At 36.7% G+C, this 21,068-nt stretch overlaps 1 protein-coding gene across 2 annotated transcripts in view; it reads left to right on the top strand.

The window, feature by feature from the left end:
• Positions 1–20,966, top strand: part of PHF21B (PHD finger protein 21B) — a 217,086-nt gene extending 196,120 nt beyond the window's left edge. For both annotated transcript variants that reach the window (XM_067559351.1, XM_067559352.1), the window contains 8 exons: positions 3,641–3,692; positions 7,607–7,683; positions 10,859–10,913; positions 13,702–13,724; positions 15,079–15,237; positions 16,333–16,408; positions 17,514–17,617; positions 19,824–20,966. In XM_067559351.1, the coding sequence (XP_067415452.1) occupies positions 3,641–3,692; positions 7,607–7,683; positions 10,859–10,913; positions 13,702–13,724; positions 15,079–15,237; positions 16,333–16,408; positions 17,514–17,617; positions 19,824–20,048 (771 nt within the window). In that variant the 3' untranslated portion in view covers positions 20,049–20,966. The remainder of the gene's footprint in view (positions 1–3,640; positions 3,693–7,606; positions 7,684–10,858; positions 10,914–13,701; positions 13,725–15,078; positions 15,238–16,332; positions 16,409–17,513; positions 17,618–19,823) is intronic.
• The last annotated feature ends 102 nt before the right edge of the window (positions 20,967–21,068 follow it).

The following is a 21,068-nucleotide window of genomic DNA, read 5'->3' as shown; positions in this document are numbered from 1 at the left end:
TGGTAAAAATAATGAAGCCTTCTATCTCAGGTTACTTAGCTAGCTGCCATTACTGTAATATCTGAGCAGCTCACATTCTTTAATGTATTTAGCCTCCCCACGGCCCTGTGAATAAGGGAAATAATATTGTTTCCATTCTACCGATGGGCATCAGAGACTTTGAAAAGTATGGAGGTGCTTGAAGGTGCAGATAAGCACCTAGTGGGATTTTCAAAAGTACGTAGTGCCTAACTTGCATTGATTTTCAATCTATTTTTAAACTTACCTTCATTTTTAAGCATCTATGTACCTTTAAAAATCTGGCCCTAAGTGACTTGCCCAAGAGAACTGAACCTAGATCTCCCAAAATCAAGGCTTGTGCCCTAACTGCTAAGTTATGCTTCCTCTTTAATGAAATACCTACTCAGTTTTTGCTTACAAATAGGTGAAAATAGGTTTGTTTAAAGAGATGGAAGTTGTAAAAACAGATCACAATACATTGAGATCTGGGTCCCTGATTCAGCAAAGGACATAAGCATAGGTGTGATTTTTGGCATTTCCTGGACCACTTGAGTGGTCATTGACACCACTGAAATGCTTAAAGTAACGCAGGCTGTTAAATATCATTTTTGAATTGGGACCTAACTATAAAACTGATTTCTAGAGCTTGTCAACATTTTTTGCACTAAAAGTTTTTCATTAAAGAAAAAGTTCTCCTTAAGAAAACAGTTCTTTTTGCAAAAAGCTTGCTGACAGTGAAATTTTCCATTTTTGGTGAAGTTTTCCATAATGGTTTTAGTGACATTTTAATTTAAAAAATATTATTGAAATTTTTATCGATACTGTTATGAAAAATTTGGGTTCCTGAATACACAGCTTTTGGTAAATGAAAAAAGTTGATAATTTCAATTAAAATTATAATGAAAAGTCACAGAAAATGTTGCCAAAAATGTGAAATAGGTTCATTGTGAATCCTGGAAATGGGAAAACCATAATTTTGAAATGTTTAGCAGAATCATTGTCTTGTTTTTTTAATAAGCTCATTTCCTCAGCATAGCTTTCTTGCAATATTTTTTTCCCACAATTAAAAGAAAATACTACAGTCAAAACAGTTTACTTCCAGCTACAGAGGAAAGGAACAGAGAGATTGTTGTTTCAGTTTTAAACACATTTAAGAGGCTGATATACCATGGAGATGAGTGTGAAATGAGGACCTAGATGGACTGAATTATCAGTTTTCTGGATTAGTGTAGTAAAAATTAGCTGTAGCTCTTCAGATTTTTGGAAAAATGCATACCAGTGGAGGTAGTGTTTTGAGTGAAATTCAGTGGAGCACATCATTATGAAAAAGTGAAACACATAAAAATAAATATACAGTTAAAATAGTAATACATGTTAAAAAAAATACAGCTTGTACTAGGGCTTTTAAAAAAGAATTTGTCTTTCAGATACCTATAAAGGCCTAAATCCTCTGTCCTTAATAGTGAGATAACTGTCAAGTCCATTTAATGAATACTGTACACGTTAAATAACTATGCTATCATTAATTTTGAAAGAAAATTTTATTAAAATATTTTTTGTAATAAAAAGTGGAAATTATTTAGCAGGGCTTCCAATCTCAAATAATTTAATTTTAGATTCAAGAGATTGACACTTTCCCCCTCTCCCTCCTTACAATTTAATTTTCAGGTAATATCATATGCATTTATGACTCTGCTATGAGAATTTAATCAAATATTGACTGTTCTCAATTTCTAAACCTGAAATTAAACAGTCTGTTGGATCACTAATAGTAAGGTTTATCCTGCTGTAAAGTTAACTCCCAGCTTCTCTCATCAGGTGCTGCTCGTAATTCCAATCTATTGACAAAATTCTCCTCTCAGATCTGCACAGTGGATCTCAGATTAGATATTATTCTTTTCCGTCATGTGCAGGACCCCGCACTGATACCAGTTCATGTAGAGAAAGCAGATTATTGGAGTTAAGATTTGTCATACAAGTCTATCAGTTTAGTTATATGTCTTTCACCACCACAGTATCTGAAGAGGAAATTTTGTCCTAACTAACATCCAGAATATCAGTACTGAGATTCCACATACCCATTTTTTAATCTATAGCAAGAACTGAAACTTGAGCAGGCTATGTGGTCAGGCAGAATGTGTATGGGGTTGGGAGTTCCCCAGTTCCAATCCTAGCTCTGCCATTGACTCACTGTGTGGTTTTGGGCATATCACTTCACCTTTCTGATGAAGATTTTCTGAGGAACAAAAAGGATATAGACACCCAACTCTGCCCTTTGTACCCCTTCAACTGCCATTTCTTCATATGTAAAATGAAGATACTAATGCCTAATAGAGCTGAAAATTGGAATTCTCATCCCACTGGAAATTCTGGTATTTCAGCTTTGTTTTCATCCCACATTGGGACAAAAAGTCAAAATATCAACATTTTTCACAGAATGAGGAGTTGAATTTTTTCACTTAGGAAATGTCTGTCTGTTTCGTTTTGATGCTTTTGATCAAAACAAAATGAATCTTAACATTTCATTTTGAGTTAATTTGACACAACTGCATCTACCTATGGTGCCATGGTGCTTCATGGGCATTGCAGTTAAGGTGCCTCTTGTCCCCATGGGCTGACCTCCCTAATCAGACTACTGCTCCCTTGATTCATTTGCAGTCATGTGACTCCATGATGCCCCATGTCATTAAGAGCCTGTCCTATAGGGGAAAATAGGTGTATGAGCCATTGTAGGCAGATGTGATTTAATGTCAAACTGAGTCAGAACTAAATATTTTGGCACACTTCAACAAACCAAAATATTTCAGTTCATATCGAATCAACCCAACCAAAATATCACATTTTGATTTTCCATCAAGAAAATTGAAACATTGCAGCAAAATGAAATTTTTCCTAAGGAATTTTGCTGAAACTGTATTTTCCACTGAAAAAAATAATTTCAGTGGAAAATTCTTGACCATCTTTATTTCTTATCCACCTACCCATCAGTGTGTTGAGAAGATTCATTAGTGTCTGTTCCGTGATTTGAACATACACATTGTATAAAAATTCTCCTTTACATCAGTGGGAGATGTTTGTTCTTAACCATTGGAAGATGTTGGCTCCAGATGTAAGGCCTAATTTAGGCGTGTGAGATTCTTTCTACAAGGTTTGGGAAGGGCAGACTCTGAATAGTAATAGGAAAACATGCACCTAATATACCGTCAGTAGCAGCTTTCTTGCTAATTACTAGAATATACACAGTGGTGTAAAACTTATTGAGTGTGTCACCGGCTTCTTTAATTTGTAGCATGTCCAACCAATAACAATAATGAACTAACCACTTCTCTGGAAATTTTGTAGCATAATAAATAACATTACCAATGTTGAGTTTTGACTATACTGTAAATTCTTATTTTTATATCATTGGATTTTGATAAGCCTATGCGTATTGCCAAGGTTCATATAATCATGCATGTAGGATATGTCTGCTGACATGTAACTAAATCAGATTTTCAGTTTAAGTTCACATTATTATATATTTATTCAAAATTTAGAAATTTCTAAAATCCCCAAATTAAGTTTATTCTGGCAAAGCTTTTTTTATTTTTTTTAAACAGTAGTTATCATAGGAAACTAAACTTTCTTAATTTTTCCCTAGAAAATCGCCTTTATGGTAGCATTAGGCCTGGTTACAACTGAACACTTGGAAGGTAAGTATTCATATACTGTTTTACAGTAACACTTCAGTTTTGTAATCTCTTCTGTTCTCCACAGTACACTGCAGACAATAAGAATCAGTGAGGAATCTGTCTACAGAAAGCTGAAGGCTTTGGTAATGCAGTATCTTACCAGTGCTCAACTGTCCCTCTCATCCTAAAAATACTGGGTCAGAGCCTCTGGCTCTTGCTTAGCTCCTCTCTTTGCATGCCTCATAGGGAGCAGAAATTGGCTCCTCAGCTGGGGCACCTGTCTACATAGGTTAGGAGAGGGGTCTGACTAGAATGTCCTGCTCTAAAGCAGTCCCCAGTTGATAAATGGCCCCTTGAGAATTGTTACAAGCTGTCACAGGTTAGAGAATCTACTCTCCACCAAAGCTGTGACCAGTGCAGGTCTAGATAGTGAGTCAGAGAACCAATTTACCCACCCCTTCTGGAGGCAGATTTCCTCCCCTTTCCCCAATCCACCTGTTGCACCAACTGGAAAGCTGGCATAGTGGATAATCTGGGCCAATGTCCATCTTTCAGTTTCTGTTTAATACCTATGTGTTCTGTCACCTCTGTAGTCCCATAGATCAATGTGTAGGGCATTTGGATGAAATTTAAGATTTTATTTTGTCCTGGTTGGAAAAAAAACCTCTTTACTCAGATTGATTTCCCTTATGCTAACTTTTTTAATGTTTATGCAAAAAGTGAGCTAATTTCCAGTGTTGGACTCCAGAGAAAAGAGCTGCCACCATAGTTTCCATGGTTCTTGTGTACAATATAGAACAAACATGAATTCAGTGCAGCAGGCAGCTACCATTTGACCTTTCTTTTGCAATCATCCAAAAATAAACTGCAAGAATTAACAGATTTGTGCCTCTTTTTCTCTTGGCACTTCCTTATGAAAATGTACATTGGGAAAAGTGACCTGATTTGCACATTTGCTGAAAGTGTGAAACAGATTTTTTTTTTTTTTTTTTTTTTTGGCAGCAAGGAGAAGAGATCCAAACATTGACTACAAATTTCAGGCAATGTTTTTTCTTTTTTTTTTAATAAAAGCTTGGGCCCAAATCCACAGCATGTGTAAATTGGTATAGTTCCATCATAGTCAGTGGAGCATATGTCAGCTGAGAGTCTGGTCTTTGATTTTTGCGTGATTACTAAACTCCTGTCCTATGGCTCCCATTCAAGAAGATACTTAAGCTTGCTTTTCTAACTTTCAGCTTCTGAGTAGTCTTAGAGCTTGCCTACACAGTGGGGTAATGCGCTCTACTTGGGTGTAATTTCTAAAGCACATTAATGTGTTATGCATTAATTGGTTCTTGTAGACCCTTCTAGTGCGCACTAAAGTCTCTCCAGAGAGCTTTAATGTAGTATTGTTTAAAACAGCACTAGGAAAGCACACTAGGAAATCTTTAATGCGCACCGGCAGGGTCTGCACAGACCAATTAAAGCACATTAGTGTGCTTTAAAAATCACACCCCGAGAGAGCATTACGCCACTGTGTAGACAAGTTCTTAGTAAAATCAATGAGACTACTTCTGCTTAAAGTCAGGCATGTACTTTGGTGTCTGAGTCAGAGCCATGTTATGATTGGAAAGTTTCAATGCCACTGTTGAAAATACCAGGTAGCACCCAATTTTCTTTGTTATACTATACGTGCAAAGACTTACATTTTTGAATCTACATTTTATTTTAATCCTGCAAAATCATTTCCTTCAGACAAATTCACTTTTTAAAATATTCCTACTACTACTACTAAATAAAGGCTTCAGTGAAAGCCATTTACTATGGAAAGGGTATATCTTACAACAAGTTGTATATCTTACAACTGTCAAAGAGAAGTACCTCATGGATTTCACACTCCTGAGGTTTATTATTTCAGTCACTTTACCAAACATTGCTGTTTGTCAGGCAGTATTGGTCATTGATACAAGTCAGCTTATTTGTAGTGTTTCTAATGTATTTAGCAATTCTACATTTTTGGAAATAAAAACAAAGCATATTCAGACTGGGTCATTACACAACTAATTTAATATCATTACTCTATAATGTAATATCCTTTTCCTTTCTTTTCATTGATTTACTTTGTGGTCAAGGGCCCTTGACAACTTAGGGGCTGTGACCCCTTTCTGCAAGAATATATGCATCAGCCTGGCCAACCCTTCCAGCTAACTTCTGGAAAAGTTTTTTTCCCATCCTTGGGAAGAGCACACTACCCTTTTGCGGGTTTAAATAATAAATGGAACCCACAAACCTTGTGCTAGATTTTTGTAAGACATACATTTCACTCAGGATATATTGTCAGTATACACTGCATCGACCAACTACAAGGGATGTTCGTTGGTGATGGTGGTAGTGCAATGATGCTTCACTGGGGACCAAGCTGATCTCTAGTGAATGTGTTACTGATGTATGACACCTGCCTAAAGTATTTCTTTTTACCTTGTTATTTTTAAAAAATATACATATGTACATACTTGTCACATTGGCGGTGAGATGTAAAACGTTTCACTTGTGGGTCACCAGAGTCCATCCAAGATCCAGCATCAATAACAAAAAGTTGTTACCATTTGGTGACTGGGCATGCCCTGTGGATGACCTGAGCTTGGTTGTTTCAATCCAGTTCCTAGTGAATGAGTATCCACATCCCCAAAACCCTCTAGCACACTTGGCACGCTTGTTGGCAACCTCAGCTACAGCCAAAGGCTGGATGGGCACTTGGGATGAACTAGAGGTAGCCCCTTATGGTCAGCATATCATGGCATTGGAGAAAAGTTTGCACAACTGCTGCCTGTAAATACATAGACTTTAGTCTCTAGCATTTTTTCCCAGCACTAACAAATGAGAACAGTTAGTGTATGTAGGAATGTAAGCCTCAGTTTTTCCAAAAGTGACTAATGATTTTCAATACCCAACTTGCCTGGGGCCTGATTTTCAGAAAGTGCTGAGCTCCCAGAAATGGCACATCCAAGATTACTAGTCAGTTTGAAAAGAGCAGGCTATAAAATATACTGACATAATAAGCACACTCTCCTCCATTTTCACAAGCAGTTTGCAAAGGAAAAAATAAAACATACTGTGTGAAATCCTGGCCCAATTAAAGTCAGTGGGGTCAGGATTTCACCCTGTCTTACATCTTCGTATATTTACAGAGGTATGCAGCACTACTTTTCACTGCCAAAGTTAGTCCTAAATCAATATAACCCTTTTGGTGTAGGTCTTGTTTTCCTGTGTTTCCTCCCTTCTAAACAGGACTGTGACTCAGTGCAGCTGGAGTGCCAATTATGATGATGACTGTAGAAGACCTTCCTTCTGCCTCTGCAAAGAACAAAGATAGTTGCATTGATTGTAACTGCATTCTATGCACAAGATCATGATAGTGTTGTATACTATGGACAAACAAATTATCAATCTGTAGTTAAGATTGAATTTAGCTTCTCACTATGCCCCTGATTTTCATTACCTCCTAACTTGAGGAAAACAAAACCAATCTATAGTAAAATTTCAAAATAGTCCTGATATTTTCACTTGATACAACTTGCAAGGGTATATGTTTAATGTGCTGTCTTTTTTTTTAAATAACAGCTATTGGTAGTGTTTTGAAAGCCATCTGATGGTGCTTTCTAAATATGTTTCTGAAGGGATCATAATAAAATCTTTTAGGGCAAAGCAATCCTATTTTGGAAGAAAATGAAATAAAAATGTCTATTTTTGAATTTTATAAGAAAAAGCTTAGTAATGTCAGACCTTGAACTGCCGCAAATATCAATGCTGATGCAACCCAATTATACTGTAAAAACTGAAACTGAACACAATGCCCAAGGCGTTGTGGGCAAGAGCATCTTGCTTAACAAGTTAGATCTACATTTTCCCCTGATGAATGAAAAACACACAATGCATGCTTCTTTCCATGGTTACAGAAATCCAGAGCAAGCGTCAGGAAAGAAAGAGAAGAAGCACAGCAAACCCAGCCTATAGCGGACTCTTGGAAACGGAGGTACTATATCATTGACTTTTTTACCACAGTTCTGTTCTATGCCAATAAGAGGCTTAAGTGCTTCTTATTGCAAAAGTACATATGACTGTTGCTTTAAAGAGAGATTGATTGGGGGGGGGTAGGTGTCTGAAACAAACATGTTTTATCTCAGTTTCTAGGCAACAGGTTTTCGCATCAGAACATCATTTGGCTCTAACTGGAACCCTTGCTGATGGTCTCGGCAGAGGCCAAAAAAAGGCTAAATAAACATGGGACCTAATTACTCTCTTTCCAATAGAGTAGGGTTTTTCCAGGTCAGCACTGAAGAATGGTCATAGGTCACCATGTTGAAATTTGCACTACTGCTGCACAAATAATACTTGTCAATGAAAAAGCAGAGACAACTTTATTTTCCAGAGAAGTCAATCCAGCCCTTGCATGAGCATTTATTCACTAATATGCCAATGGATTCTGCTGATAGTAAAAGAACTCTGAAGGGAAACCTTTATGGCTAACTTCTGCTGACTTTTATGCCAGTACTACCGCATTCACACCAATGGGGTTTCAGAGGGGTAACAAATTTGGCCCTAGTCTAGCATTGGCTTCAAAGCTTGAGTTATTACCAAAAGAAAAAAATAATTTTGACTCTCATTTTGTTCTGATAATGGCAAAATATTTTGAAAAGGTTAAAAACATCAATTAGATGAATTTACTTTTATATAATGAAAATTAATATTTTATACTTTTTTAATATTTTAATGTAATAAAAATTAACAAAATGAATCAACATTATCAAAACGAAAAAAAATTGAAATCTCCCCTGGAATGGAAATTTTGGTTTCTGGCAAGCTCTACATATAAGCAACATTTCTCAGTTTTTCCTACATGCTATAAATCAGAGGACACTGATTTTGTTTAATAAGTTACCAGCAATGCAGACTCTTAGCTAAACCAATTTTTTGAGAGTTCCAATTATTCTGGCCAATGTGCTAGAGTGGAGGTAGTTGATGTTGAGGGAAGGGAACTGGTGGGCAGAATGTAAATGGGTTGTTGAGTGACTTGACTGCTTATTTGTAAGGAAGGTTGGTCTTGTGGTTTACAGCAGTAGAGTCAGGAGACCTGAATTCTATTCCCAGTCTTGCCCACATATTTCCTTTGTAACCTTGGGCAAGGCACTTAATCTCTTTTTGCCTCAGTTATCCTTATTTTTCAGATGAAGCATAATAATGCTTCCTTTTTCCCACCTTTTCCCTTTGTCTTATCAATTCAAAATGTGAGCTCTTCAGTACTGTCTCTTGCTATATGTACATAGAGTGCTCAGCACAATGGGATCACAATCTTATTTGTATTTTATTTGCGTTGTCTCAGATGAGGTCCATTTGGCTTGAAGTTTACTACTACTGGATTGTTTAAAAATTTGACGACCTTTTTTTGGTCCTAATCTGAATATTTTTGAGAAACTAAATGAACTTGTACAGGGTTTATGAGGAGGTAAATGGATTTATCATACCCTATTCTTGGTTCTCATTAGATTTGTTCTCCAAAAGGTATCCTAAAGTGAATAATTGCGTGTAGAAAGAATCTTAAAATGAGAGAGTCATGTGACTGACCAGCTCTGTCCTCCATTAAGAACTGTCATTAAGGACTGACCATAGGGAAAGTCATTCAAATACAGTGGAGGCGCACAGTTTTCCTCCAATCCATTAGCTTCTCAGATTGATTTACTAATCAGTGAGTTGATGTATTTTGTGGCATTTTTCTGGCATTTTGGTGCAGTTTAATTTACAACTGATCTAGTGGATGATCTTTAATTCATGATTGTTTAAATTGAAATTGCATATAAATTACACTTCTTATTTGTTCTTTCCTCCAAACTGCAGGAGCCAAAAAAAAAAAAAGTGCTTCATTGTGCTGTTAACCTCCTTGATTGTGAATATGCAGTTGCTGTTTTAAATTGGACTTCTTTTTGTGCAGCTAAATCTCTGACCAGAAGCATGTTTGGGGTTTTTATGCTGTTCAGAAATTATTCCATTCTTTCACCCTGGGTAGTACATTTTTAAAACAGAAGGAGGCCTATGTTTCAGGCTGAGTGTTTTCTGAATGAACAGATGTCAGCTGAAAATTCATTAGCCAGCCAGTCACTCATGTATTCTGAAGAGAAGGACATTGGACATTAGAGAGCAGTTTACTAACCACTGAATAAATCATTTTATTAGAAAGGAAATGCTGATTTTCCTCAAAGTCGGTTCAACAACATATATTGGAGGAGCAATATCTTTGCAATATCACAGCACAGGAACTGGATGTCTCAGGGAAGCAATTGAGGGGATGGAGCCCTTAATTCTGTAGATTACTGACCCAGGTTTCTGGTGACCAATAGTTGTTACCATCTGGTAACTGGGTGATGGGCTGGGATGTTAGTTGGTTGTCTCAGTGAAGTTCCTAGTGAACGGGTGTTCATAGGTTTGAAATTCTTTTAGACCGATATTACCTCTGACTAGGATGACCAGATGACAAGGGTGAAAAATCAGGATAGGAGGTAGGGAGTAATAGGCACCCATATAAGCAAAAGACCGAAGTATTGGGACTGTCCTTATAAATTCAGGACATCTAGTCCCCCTACCTCTGACACCTAAAGGTGATATACATTAATGTTTTGGAGGAGAGGGGGGAATGTTTCCCAAGGCCTTTGTATACAGCTTGCAAAAAAAATATTTGCTTGTATCAAATGCAGATAATTATCTCACAAGGTGGTGACTTCTTTCCCCACTCCTGTGGAAAGATCATCAGCAATTCTGTTGTCACTAATAAAAGTTCTCTCACAGCACCAATTTAGTATATATTTGTTTATTATAAATGGGGTTCGGATGCCAGGGTTTTTTTAGTACTGTTTACAGATCCCAGGGATCACTCCTGAGGCCCAATCAATAATGTTTGCAATTTGCATTTACTGCTTGTTAATAAAATCTAATAAAGTTGGTCTATGAAAAACCTTGCTAAAAGATGAATAATGTCGCTGTATATAGTTTAGATGACCATCTCAGGAGCCTTAAGCAGCCTATATTCTGAGTCACAGAATTAGCTTTTGAGTACTGATTATGCATGAAGGAAGTTCCTTAGAGACTGATGGCAGAAAAGCATAAGAGAGCCAGAGCTCTTGAGATGACAGTATGGTTTCTTTTCTCTCCCTTTGCAGCGGAAACGCCTTGCATCAAATTATTTGAATAACCCCTTGTTCCTTTCAGCCAGAGGTAAGTATTTTTAAATGACTACATTGCTGTTATGATGTGGTCTTAAATATTTATTAGTAGCATTTGTTATTAATTACTTCTAGAGCACCACAGGCTGCATAGCTATACCTGCCCCTTGGATCGTGCAATGAAAATAGATGGTTACACTGCAAAACAAAAAATAAAGCTAAAGGGTCAGAAAGATATAGAGCCTGATCCCCAAAGCCCTGGGAAATCAATGGACAGATGAGGTCTGTAGTGTTGTTGTCACTCCTCAATAGGATGACATATGGAAAAAGTAGATGTTGAGGAAGAATTATTGCCAATCCCAAATGTTCAAACACCATGAGATTAGATTTTTTTTTAAAAATAGTCTTCTGGTTTTCAGCTTTTAGGGTTTACATTTTCTAGCTGTACTTTGCAAGTACAGGAGCTAGAAACTTAGTTTTCAAAGAAAAAGTTAGCTTCTCACATACTTGCATGAGTCCAGGAGCCTGGGGCTTTAAGGAAAACACCAAATGTTGTAAGATTTCATGATAAAAACAAGTTGGCAACCCTTTGGAGAAGAGAAGTAATGGCTCATGGGAAGAAGCTGCCTGTTGCAGGCATAAAGGGCAGTGTGAGAAAAGGCACAGAACCAAGAGTGGGGAAAAAGGAACAAAGAAGGAAAGTTGAGGAGAGAGGATTAAGCAGAGCATAAAAGGGAACAGTTGCATTTTAGGGGGGACGGAACTATGTAAAACCAAGGCTGAGAGGCTTAAATACATTGCAGAAGAGGAGAGGAAGATAATAAAGAGATGTTAATATTTCTTTCCTCGGAAGCAGCCTCTACCATTAGGATTCTACTGTAAAAACACACTGTGGTATTTTAGAGATGGGGGAGGGCAGGGTCCTTTATTCTTTTTCTATGATAAAATTTCATTTTTTTAATCACTAGGGTGCAATTAAAAGTGCCATTTTAATACAGATGCAAAGTTATGACCTGCTTTAGTCTTTTTTTCTTATGTTGTTAATAATCGTATTTTCCTTACTCTTATACAACTTTACAGTGAAACACAGGCATCAATTTAAACACATGCCTAGAGAGGACATTAGCTAGGTTACTCTCTGACAGTAAATTTCCTTTTTTCCCCGCTGTGTCCCCATGTTTTTAGACAGGTGACAAAACTTCAGTGGCATGACTGTCACAAAGCTGCTTGGGATATGACACTATTTTACCTTAATTGTTAGTTATTTTAATAAGTCCTATAACTATTTTTCCTAATATCTAAAATCCCTGTTGCTGTGCTGAACAATCTTTTCATTTTCTGTCTTCATTCGATAGCTCACTGCTTTAGTCATTATTATACATTTGTAGTGCAGTAGCACCTAGGTGCCCCAGTTGTGGAGCCCATTGTGCTAGACACTGTACAAACACAGAACAAGAAGACAGGCCCTGTCCCAAAGAGTTTATACTCTAAGTAATTTAATTGTCTGTCTTCACTGCATAGCTCACCTCCTTGCTTTTTTATACAGTCAGCCTTTTAAAAATAATTCTCAGTTTAGATCATTTCAGCAGGTAGAAGAGAAAAAGTGGACATTTTACTAACAAAAGTGAACCAAAAGAGGATTTATTTGTTTTTGAAAAGCATGTGGAGGAAGCAACGTTCAAGAAACAGCTGTCCTTCACAAAAAATGTCAGAGAATGGTGCTTGTGATATTCTCAGTGAAATGTCAATTATTCAGGTGTTGTTTATTGGAAAAAATCTCTGCTGAAATGACATTATGTCCCCTGTTATGAATCACCATATAAAAACTCCCTAATTATCTTTGCCTCTGTTTAGCTGAATAACTCTGTCCCCCACTCCATCTGAATAATCATAGTTTCACTATGCTCTCTGTGGTTTGTTGGACATGTGGATCAAATTCTGGCTGCCATATGTATGTAGACATACACCAGATAATGTGATCAGAAAAGAAACATAAGACAGAAGTTTCTACCTCTCTTCCATCTCCCTAACCCAAAGAGAGGCCACTCCAGCTGACAGACAGCAGCAGAGGAGAGACATTCTAGACTCAACAATGGGAATTACAGACTTGCTGTTGTGCAGAGTATTCACAAAGCAGATAGCAATTTTCCAAACTTTTCTTTGGTTAAAAATAATCAAGGAATGAATTTTTCACAGTTTGTGGAAAATATCAATTTATTTTCCTATCAACTCTAACTATTCCTTCTTCCATCAAGCTTAGGCTACAACCTTTAAAGAGTCATTTAAGCGGTAGGCCAAAACGTGACAATTTAGATGCCAACAAGTTGATGATACTATACAGCCCAATGCTGCAAGATGTCAAGCATTCTGGCCTTGATTCTAAAAAGCATTTAAGGCACATGCTTAACTAAGTCACTGGGACTATTCATTTACTTAAAAGGAAAGCACTTGCTTAAATGCTCTGTTGGTTGAGAGCCAGAGTTTTCAGCCCTGGAAGAGTCAAGTCCTTAAAGAGGGTTTTTTTCTTATCTGGTTAAGCATGAAGCATTCCTATCCATAAGAAATTTAGAACAGACATCAGCTTTATAGTACTATGAAATTTTTTAACATCTTCAGCATTTAGAGTTTCAGGTGCATGATTCCTGAAACCTGAATAACATGCAGCTCTGAATACTAAAATGTTCATAGGTGCTATTTCAAGTGTCACTTTCTCATGTCCACATTAAAATAACTTTGGCTACAATCCCCTTCTTTCATCACTTGTGTCATGGCTTGACTAAAATTTGTTGAACTGATGTGTTGCCCACTAATCTGTTCTCTGCCCTTCTTTCATGTACTAGCAAATGAGGATCTATTTTGGAAGGTATGTTTAGCAAGATTTGTATATTACCAGTGTCTGTCTCATCATCATGTAATAAATACAGTGCTTGCTGTTAACTATTGTAGTCTCTGCCAGGGACCGGATACAAAATTGCCTTTTTTATTACCATTTCTGGACTCTCTCTAGTCCTAAATCTAGGACCTAATTCTTTGCACCATTAAGGCAGAATTTCAGAACAAGCTGAACTCATGTGCTTTCATGTTCACAGGTTTGAATTTAATACCTTTGTAGAATCCATTGAGCGTGAAATTGATGGTTTAGCTTTGTGATTTTTAATAAACATCTAAGAAAAATATTTACTGGTCTACTTGCATAGATCTTTCTCTGCTAGGGTTAAAATTTAGACCTTTTTAATGGTGCTTTCTAATGACATTTTTGGACAAGAGTAATTTTGAGTTCAGCTGACATGAAACTTTGTAAAATAATATTCTGAAAGATGAAACATGATTAGAGAATAAATTTTAATAAATCTTTTTTTTCCTCCTGGAAAACTATTAGGAAAATTTAGGTTTTTAATATAATGATTCACAAACCATGAGCACTCCAAAATCAGATTCTCCTTTATTAAAATGTACTTAATTATACAAAGAATAATTAACATTGCCACCAGATTAGCATAGCAATTTACTACATGACATTGTAACTTTGTTAATGAGACTTAGCAATATATAAAATGAACTACAGACAAAGTACTAATCAGGCTTGTTTGAGAAAGGTTGTCATAGTGGATCTGTGTGGTTTAAATCAGAAAACAATAATTAATAAAATAGAGGAGAGGGGGGTGGGGGCCCTCTACAGGAAATTTGTCAGAAGGGGCACATGGGAGAAAGTTGTATTCAAGCTTGTTTCCCTAGCTGCTCTTCAAGGCAATGTGCATAAGACTTGGAACTGTGCTTTTTCTCCCCAGAAACTTTTGCTTGCTTGCTTGCTTTTACTTTGGATTTGAAGGACAAGTGATCCACATATTGACATTGGCCCACGCATCAAAATAGAACTGCACATGGTGATATATGTGTTGGAAGTTACAGGGACACATTCCCAGAAACAGAGTGGAATAATTATAACGTTGCAGGCTGGAAACAGTAGTTGACTCATATCTGTGTTTGTGTGATTGTTTGATTATTTCATACTTTTTCTATTTGTTTCAACTCATTGAATGTTTCTTTTTTGTTGTTGATGCGTACAAAATTGTTTGTGTTCCTTCTACAGCAGCCAGAAAGCTTTTGAAAATGAGATAGTGTTTGAATGGTCTGTCTGGTGAAGTACTGGCTCCAAATGCTGCTCTTAGAAAGTTGCATGAACAGATGACCAAATCTACCCTTTTCTTCTCTTTCAGAATGAAATCCACCATGATGAGCACTGTACAGCATGTAAGCGTGGAATTAACCTGCAACCATGTGGCACATGTCCAAGAGCATATCACCTCAACTGCTTGGACCCTCCTCTGAAAACTGTCCCCAAAGGGGTTTGGGCCTGCCCAAAGTGTCAACAAAAAGTAAGTGAATTGCAGCCACTCCAAGAAAAGGAAAAGGGGGAGAGAATGAGTTTGCACATCATAATTCTAGAGGCTGTTTCAGCCTACAGTAATAGCTAAGGGAACAAGGTTATCAAAAGTAATATTGAAGTTTCTTTAGTAATTTGCTGCTTTTGTTGCCTGGTAGTTCACAGTACTGGTCTCATATCTTACATTTTTACCCCCTTGATTTCATGATATTGGATCCCTCAAGATTTATGATAAAAGATTAAATGTGGCTATTCATTTCCTTTACATTTTTCTTCTCTACAATAAAACCACCTGTACATAGGGTTGCAAAGCAAGTAATGTAGTTCTTGCAGACGGAGGAAACAGTGTCATTCACAGACAATGCACCAGAGGATCTGAAAGTTGTAAGGAGAGTACACTATCTTCTTTATAAGATTTATTATATGCAGCTATTGATTATAATCATTTTAGACATGCAATTCTAACAGTGTTCACACCACCCAAATGATTAGCACCAGGTTTGTAAGAACTGAAAACAATGTTTCTAAGTTTCAGAATGCGTAGGCTTAATTTTTGTTACTTAGAATTCTCTGCTTTAGCCCCTAGGAAAACTGCTATTTAGTTTCTTGGGAAATGTCAAAGAGAACTGCTGATGTATATTTACATTCAGTAGAACCAGCATCTCTTCTCTTTCTGATACCCAATACAACTGGACATCTTAGATCAGAACAATGATACATCAAGTCCAGTATTTTATCTCCAGTGGTGGCCTGTACCCAATAGGCAGGCAAAATACCTCTAACTCTCCTGGAAGTTGTGAAAGTCTGTATAAAAGGGGCTGGATCAGAATTCCTTTTGGCCCCCTGTGATGATAGTCAAGTGTAAGATTTGAAAACCCCATCCTATAAATTATGTAGTGACACTGTTTATAGTAAAGTAAAATGAAAGTTCCAGAATTATTCCACTGCATTTCAGTTTCCAACCAACAATTCCAATGATAGTGATTTTTTTAAACAACATTGTTTATGTAGGGGTGGGAAGACATTACTTATGTAAGTGTGTGTGTCTTTGTGGATTACTAATTTTTGTTGTTCCTTGGATTTATAGGTATTAAATAAAGATGAAGGTGTGCCATGGACTGGAACTCTGGCTATTGTTCACTCCTATGTTACTCATAAAACAGGTACAGGATGGCATGATTCCTGATAAGAGGCTCTCTAGTTCCTAGTTTCACCTTTAAAATAGGAGTAACTGTTTAACTCACAGGGCTGTTGTGGGCATAAATTCATGTGAGTAAGATGCTTGGAAGAGCTAAATTGATCCATAAGATCAATGGTAGTGCCTGCCAGTCAGGATTACTAAATACTTTCCATTCCAGACCCTTGTTCCTTACACACACAATTTTCTGTAATTTCTCTTTCTAAAAAGTTTGAAAGAAAAAACTTTGGAAGAGACAAAAACATACATTTTTCAAATTAGAAAAATATTCTAATTCAAGTTGGGTGAACAATTTATTTTTTGGTAGAAGGCTAAACAACCCCCCTCCTCCCCCCCCCCCCCCAAAACAAAAACAAAACAAAAAAAAAACCAACCAAAATTGTTTAGAAATTAAACTGGATTTTTTCAGTTTTTCTTGCCACAATGAAATACTTGTATTCAGGTCAAAATAAAACATTTTGAATGTCTCTTCAAAAGTGTCAAATTGTTTTGTTTTGACATTTCATTTAGAAACTGGTCATTTTCATTCAACACTGTCTTGAAACAGTTTTGATTCTTTTTCAAAACAAAACCTTTTAACCAATATCTACATGGTTATTTTCCTTTTTTTGGGCCAAAACTGTTCACCAAATTTGACCCCAATTCACAAATAGTTTCATTGCCCCCCAAAATGCACTTTTTTGCAAATTTACTATTCATTAACATTTTAAACCAAGCTCTAATTCTAATTACATTTTAAAGTACAAGGCTGGTGTAAAAATTGCTTATGGTGTAAACATGAAACTTGGCATGAATATAATCTTTGATAAGAACTAGTGCCTTTGCTTTATAAAGTATTGGTTTTGATTTAATAAAGACATAACTATCTGAACTATACCTAACATTTGTGATAGGAAATATCTTTAAATGAACTTGTGTAGCCCTGAGCAGGTAATTTAATCTCTTTGCCTTAGTTTCCCTATCTATAAAATAGAGATTCTATATCTTTCTCAAAGGTGTGTTGTGGAATAATGTCTGTCCAGTACTCAAACCATTTCAACGCTTACATTCTAAACCTTATTGTTCTACAGTCAAAGAAGAAGAGAAGAGAAAATTATTGAAGAAAGGCAGTGAGCTGAAGAGTGAACATAGACAGTTAGAAGAAAAAGAGAGACTTCTCAACAATACAGTTAAAGTAAGACTCCTGTCTGCGGGGCCTAATGTCTCCAACAGAATTGGTTATAAAGACTGCATGCCTGAAAAACTGAGATTTTTATGGCTGGAAATGAGTTATGCTCACAAATTATGCATGTTCAAGTGTGAATACAAAGAAACATATGTGGGTCCTCTTGGGAGAAGGGGAGGGAGTGGAAGCAAGCAAGATACAGGTTGAGAAGTAGAAGGAGGCAGTGGCAGATCTGCTATTGGAGCACTTCCCCCTCAAATGAGAAAAACAAAATTGAACATATCCTCTGTCTCTTTCTATACACAAGTCAGAGCTGTATAACAGCAGCATAGCACTTCCCATCTTCCACATGAAAGATCTGTGCATGGCCATCTGCTCCAGTGCCAAAAGCCTGTGTATCAGTCCAAAAGAATGAGGTTAGGCAGATATGACCATCTCCACAATTCTCAAAAGATCTAGTATCATAGCAGTCTTTTCAGCATCTTGTACAGGAACGAGAACCAAGTGTTGTTAGAGGGGGTCACCCAAATATACCTTGATTCCAGATCTGCACATACACTACTTCCATGCCACTTCCAATCTCTGCCACTCTAGAGAGTTCAGAATTTCAAATTCCTAGCAGCTGTGAACATCAGGACATACTTGAAGTATGGCTATCTGACCACAAACCCACCCCCAATCTATAGAACTAATAAGAAGAATTGGCTTGTTTGTTTGTAATATGGTCTAAATTAAATATTTTAATCTTCTCTAACCTAGAAAATGAAAGTGGCAGCTGCACCAGTAATTGGTCAGTACTTGTTCTACCATTGCAGTTATCTAGGAGAGGCATGTTAAATATTTTATCACATTTAAAACAGAGTGGAAGGAAAAGTAATAACTTATTAAAAGATATCACAGTGGGAAATGCTCCCCTTAACTGTGCATAACCACCATCAGCGAAAACTAACTAATGGAAACTAACATGTGCATGAAGAGGGGACTCTGGGGGAGTGTTCTCTAGTAATTAGAACAGTGGAATGGAATTAGGGATTTCAGAACGAGAAATATTTTGGGCTAGATTCAGCTATCAAGTGTTTGTGTGTATATATAAAGGGGAGTGGTGCAGAAGCAGAATAGGCCCTTTGAATGGGAAGCGTTTTCTCTTAAATTACAATTTTGACCAAAAATAATATTTATCCAAACAAAGACATTAGGTTCCTGAGATTTAGATTAATTAAAAAAGTGAATTAGCAATTGAATTAAGTGGAAAACTCCCATATATATCATTGGTGAAGGTGATTGCAGATAAATTCCAGAGTCATGCATTTATTACTCACCTTGGACTGCTTCACTTGCCCTCTAATCCATCTCCCATAGGCCTTATTCCAAAATCCCAAACCTCTGAACAGCTGCCATATTTAAAAAAAAATCAAATAAGTGTTTTCTGCTTCCCAAGAACTGCAGAATTTTCTCTCCCAAAACTATTCTGGACCAAGGCCCATGTGAAACAATATGCAGACCTAGATCAGTAACTGATTTGGGCCTCATGAGAGAGGCAAACATGAGCCTTCAACTATGAAAAGCCAGAAATACCCTTCCCAGCTGGATAAGACTTTTGTTTCTAGCCATGGTACAACATTAAATAGTAGCTCTTAAACTAACATTTTATAGCTGAAAAATATTTGAGGTTTTTTTTGGAAGTTGTTACTGGCATCTTTGTTACTGAGTTGCCTGGTAAAAGGATTTAAAACAAACACCACTTTATTTAATCTCCCTAAAATAGACTGTGAAATTGGTGCCACATACAGAATACAGCAGAGTGTAGTTTGACCTGAAGGTTTTATTGGAGTCATTTGAGAAGATTTATAGAGCTTAGTGGTGGCTTTGCCACTTTTGAGTAATGTGGCCATTGTGAACCCATGCCAACAAAATCTGTAGATCACGCGATCATGTATCTTGCCTGTCTTTCAACAGGATATAGTCAACAGTGTGCTCAGTATATACTTGAACCTAGATGAATATAGTTGCTAAGACAAGTGGTATGCTATATGCACCAATGGGTATTATTCAATTAGTTATGTTTATGTTTCTGCTATCCCCAAAAGAGAACGTTGGGTTTTTTTTTAGATGCACATGTTCTCCAGACCTGTAAAGAATGTTTGAGGAGATGGTTAACATCAATTTGAATGTATTCTCAAGCTCTGCTTCCCTCCCCCATCTCTCTCTGTGACAGAAATGCTTAGAGCTAAAAAACAGCTTGTTGGCCCAGCAGAAAGGGACTCAGTCATCGCTGGAACGTCTCAAAACTCTCATTAGACTGATACAAAATGAGCAGATGATTCAGGTTACCATGACGACAACCACCACCTCCTCGCTGCTAACTGTCCCCTGGATCAAACCCTCATCTGCCTCTGCTGCCATGCACAAAGCCTTGCAGCAATCACAGGGTAACAACTGACAGAGCTGTCTGGGAAAAATGAAAACAAAAACCAACTTTATATACATGCGCAAAGGAGAGAGTAAACCGAAACGAAGGGAGATGAAGAAAAAAAATCTCATTTTTGTACACATGTAGAACTTAAACCAATCAGTCCAGTTTGTAGGTCACTGTGGCAGCAACTTCCCACAGAGCAGATTTTGCTGCAGTTTTGTATTTGCCAAGACTTTCAGTGCTTGAGATTTTTTTTTTTTTTTTTTTGGTTATGTTGGCCTTAATGTATTTATGAACAAGGAGGAAAAGAAAAAGTATGGCCGATAGAAATTGAAGTATCCCTTTTGGAGGGCACACAGTTTTACAAGGCTGCTTTAAAGGGAAACATTTTAAATACAAAGAGTTAGTAAACTAGTAGGGAGGTAGCTGGGGATAAAGCTATTTGAGGGAAGAAACTAGTAATATAAAAAGAACTGGAACTACTTAGGACTTGACATGGATTCCTAGCAAAAGGAACAAGGTCTGCCTCATTGATTCAGGTGAACTGGAAATGTGCTGGTTGACAAGAATGAAGTCATGGACACTCACAGAGCCTTCAAAACAAAAAATCATTTTTTTCCCAGTATTATAGATGAATTGCAGATATTTAAAGTAAAAAAAAACTGTATGAAGTTAGCATTTCTAGTAAAATATTGAAGTATTTTCATGCTGATGCTTCTGTATATGCGTTCTGAAGTATTTAAAGAGGTATGACTGTAAAACTCCTTACTTTTTTGCAGGTCCTTTTTGCTTATTTTGCTATTGATGTATTTTTCTCATGGAGTTTTTGTGCAAGATTTAGCATAAACCATGTAGTGGATGTCAGGTTGGGTTCAATTTTTTTAAATTTTGATTTATGTTTGAATTTAAAAAAAAAAAAAGTAAATAAAAGATTGTTTTTCTTTTTCTTTTCTTGCCAGTACAGTTAATATGCCAAAAAACAAACAAAAAAACCCTTTACATTTTTGTACTGCGTTTTTATTGTAAAAATAGGTAACATGGAAAAAG

This window comes from Emydura macquarii, unplaced genomic scaffold (genome assembly GCF_026122565.2).
Source record: "Emydura macquarii macquarii isolate MOO-44397 ecotype Brisbane River unplaced genomic scaffold, CSIRO-AGI_Emac_v2 contig_2205, whole genome shotgun sequence".
NCBI classification, from domain to species: Eukaryota; Metazoa; Chordata; order Testudines; family Chelidae; genus Emydura; species Emydura macquarii.
Note: the sequence above shows the minus strand (reverse complement) of the source record. Positions and strands in the feature narration are given on the sequence as shown.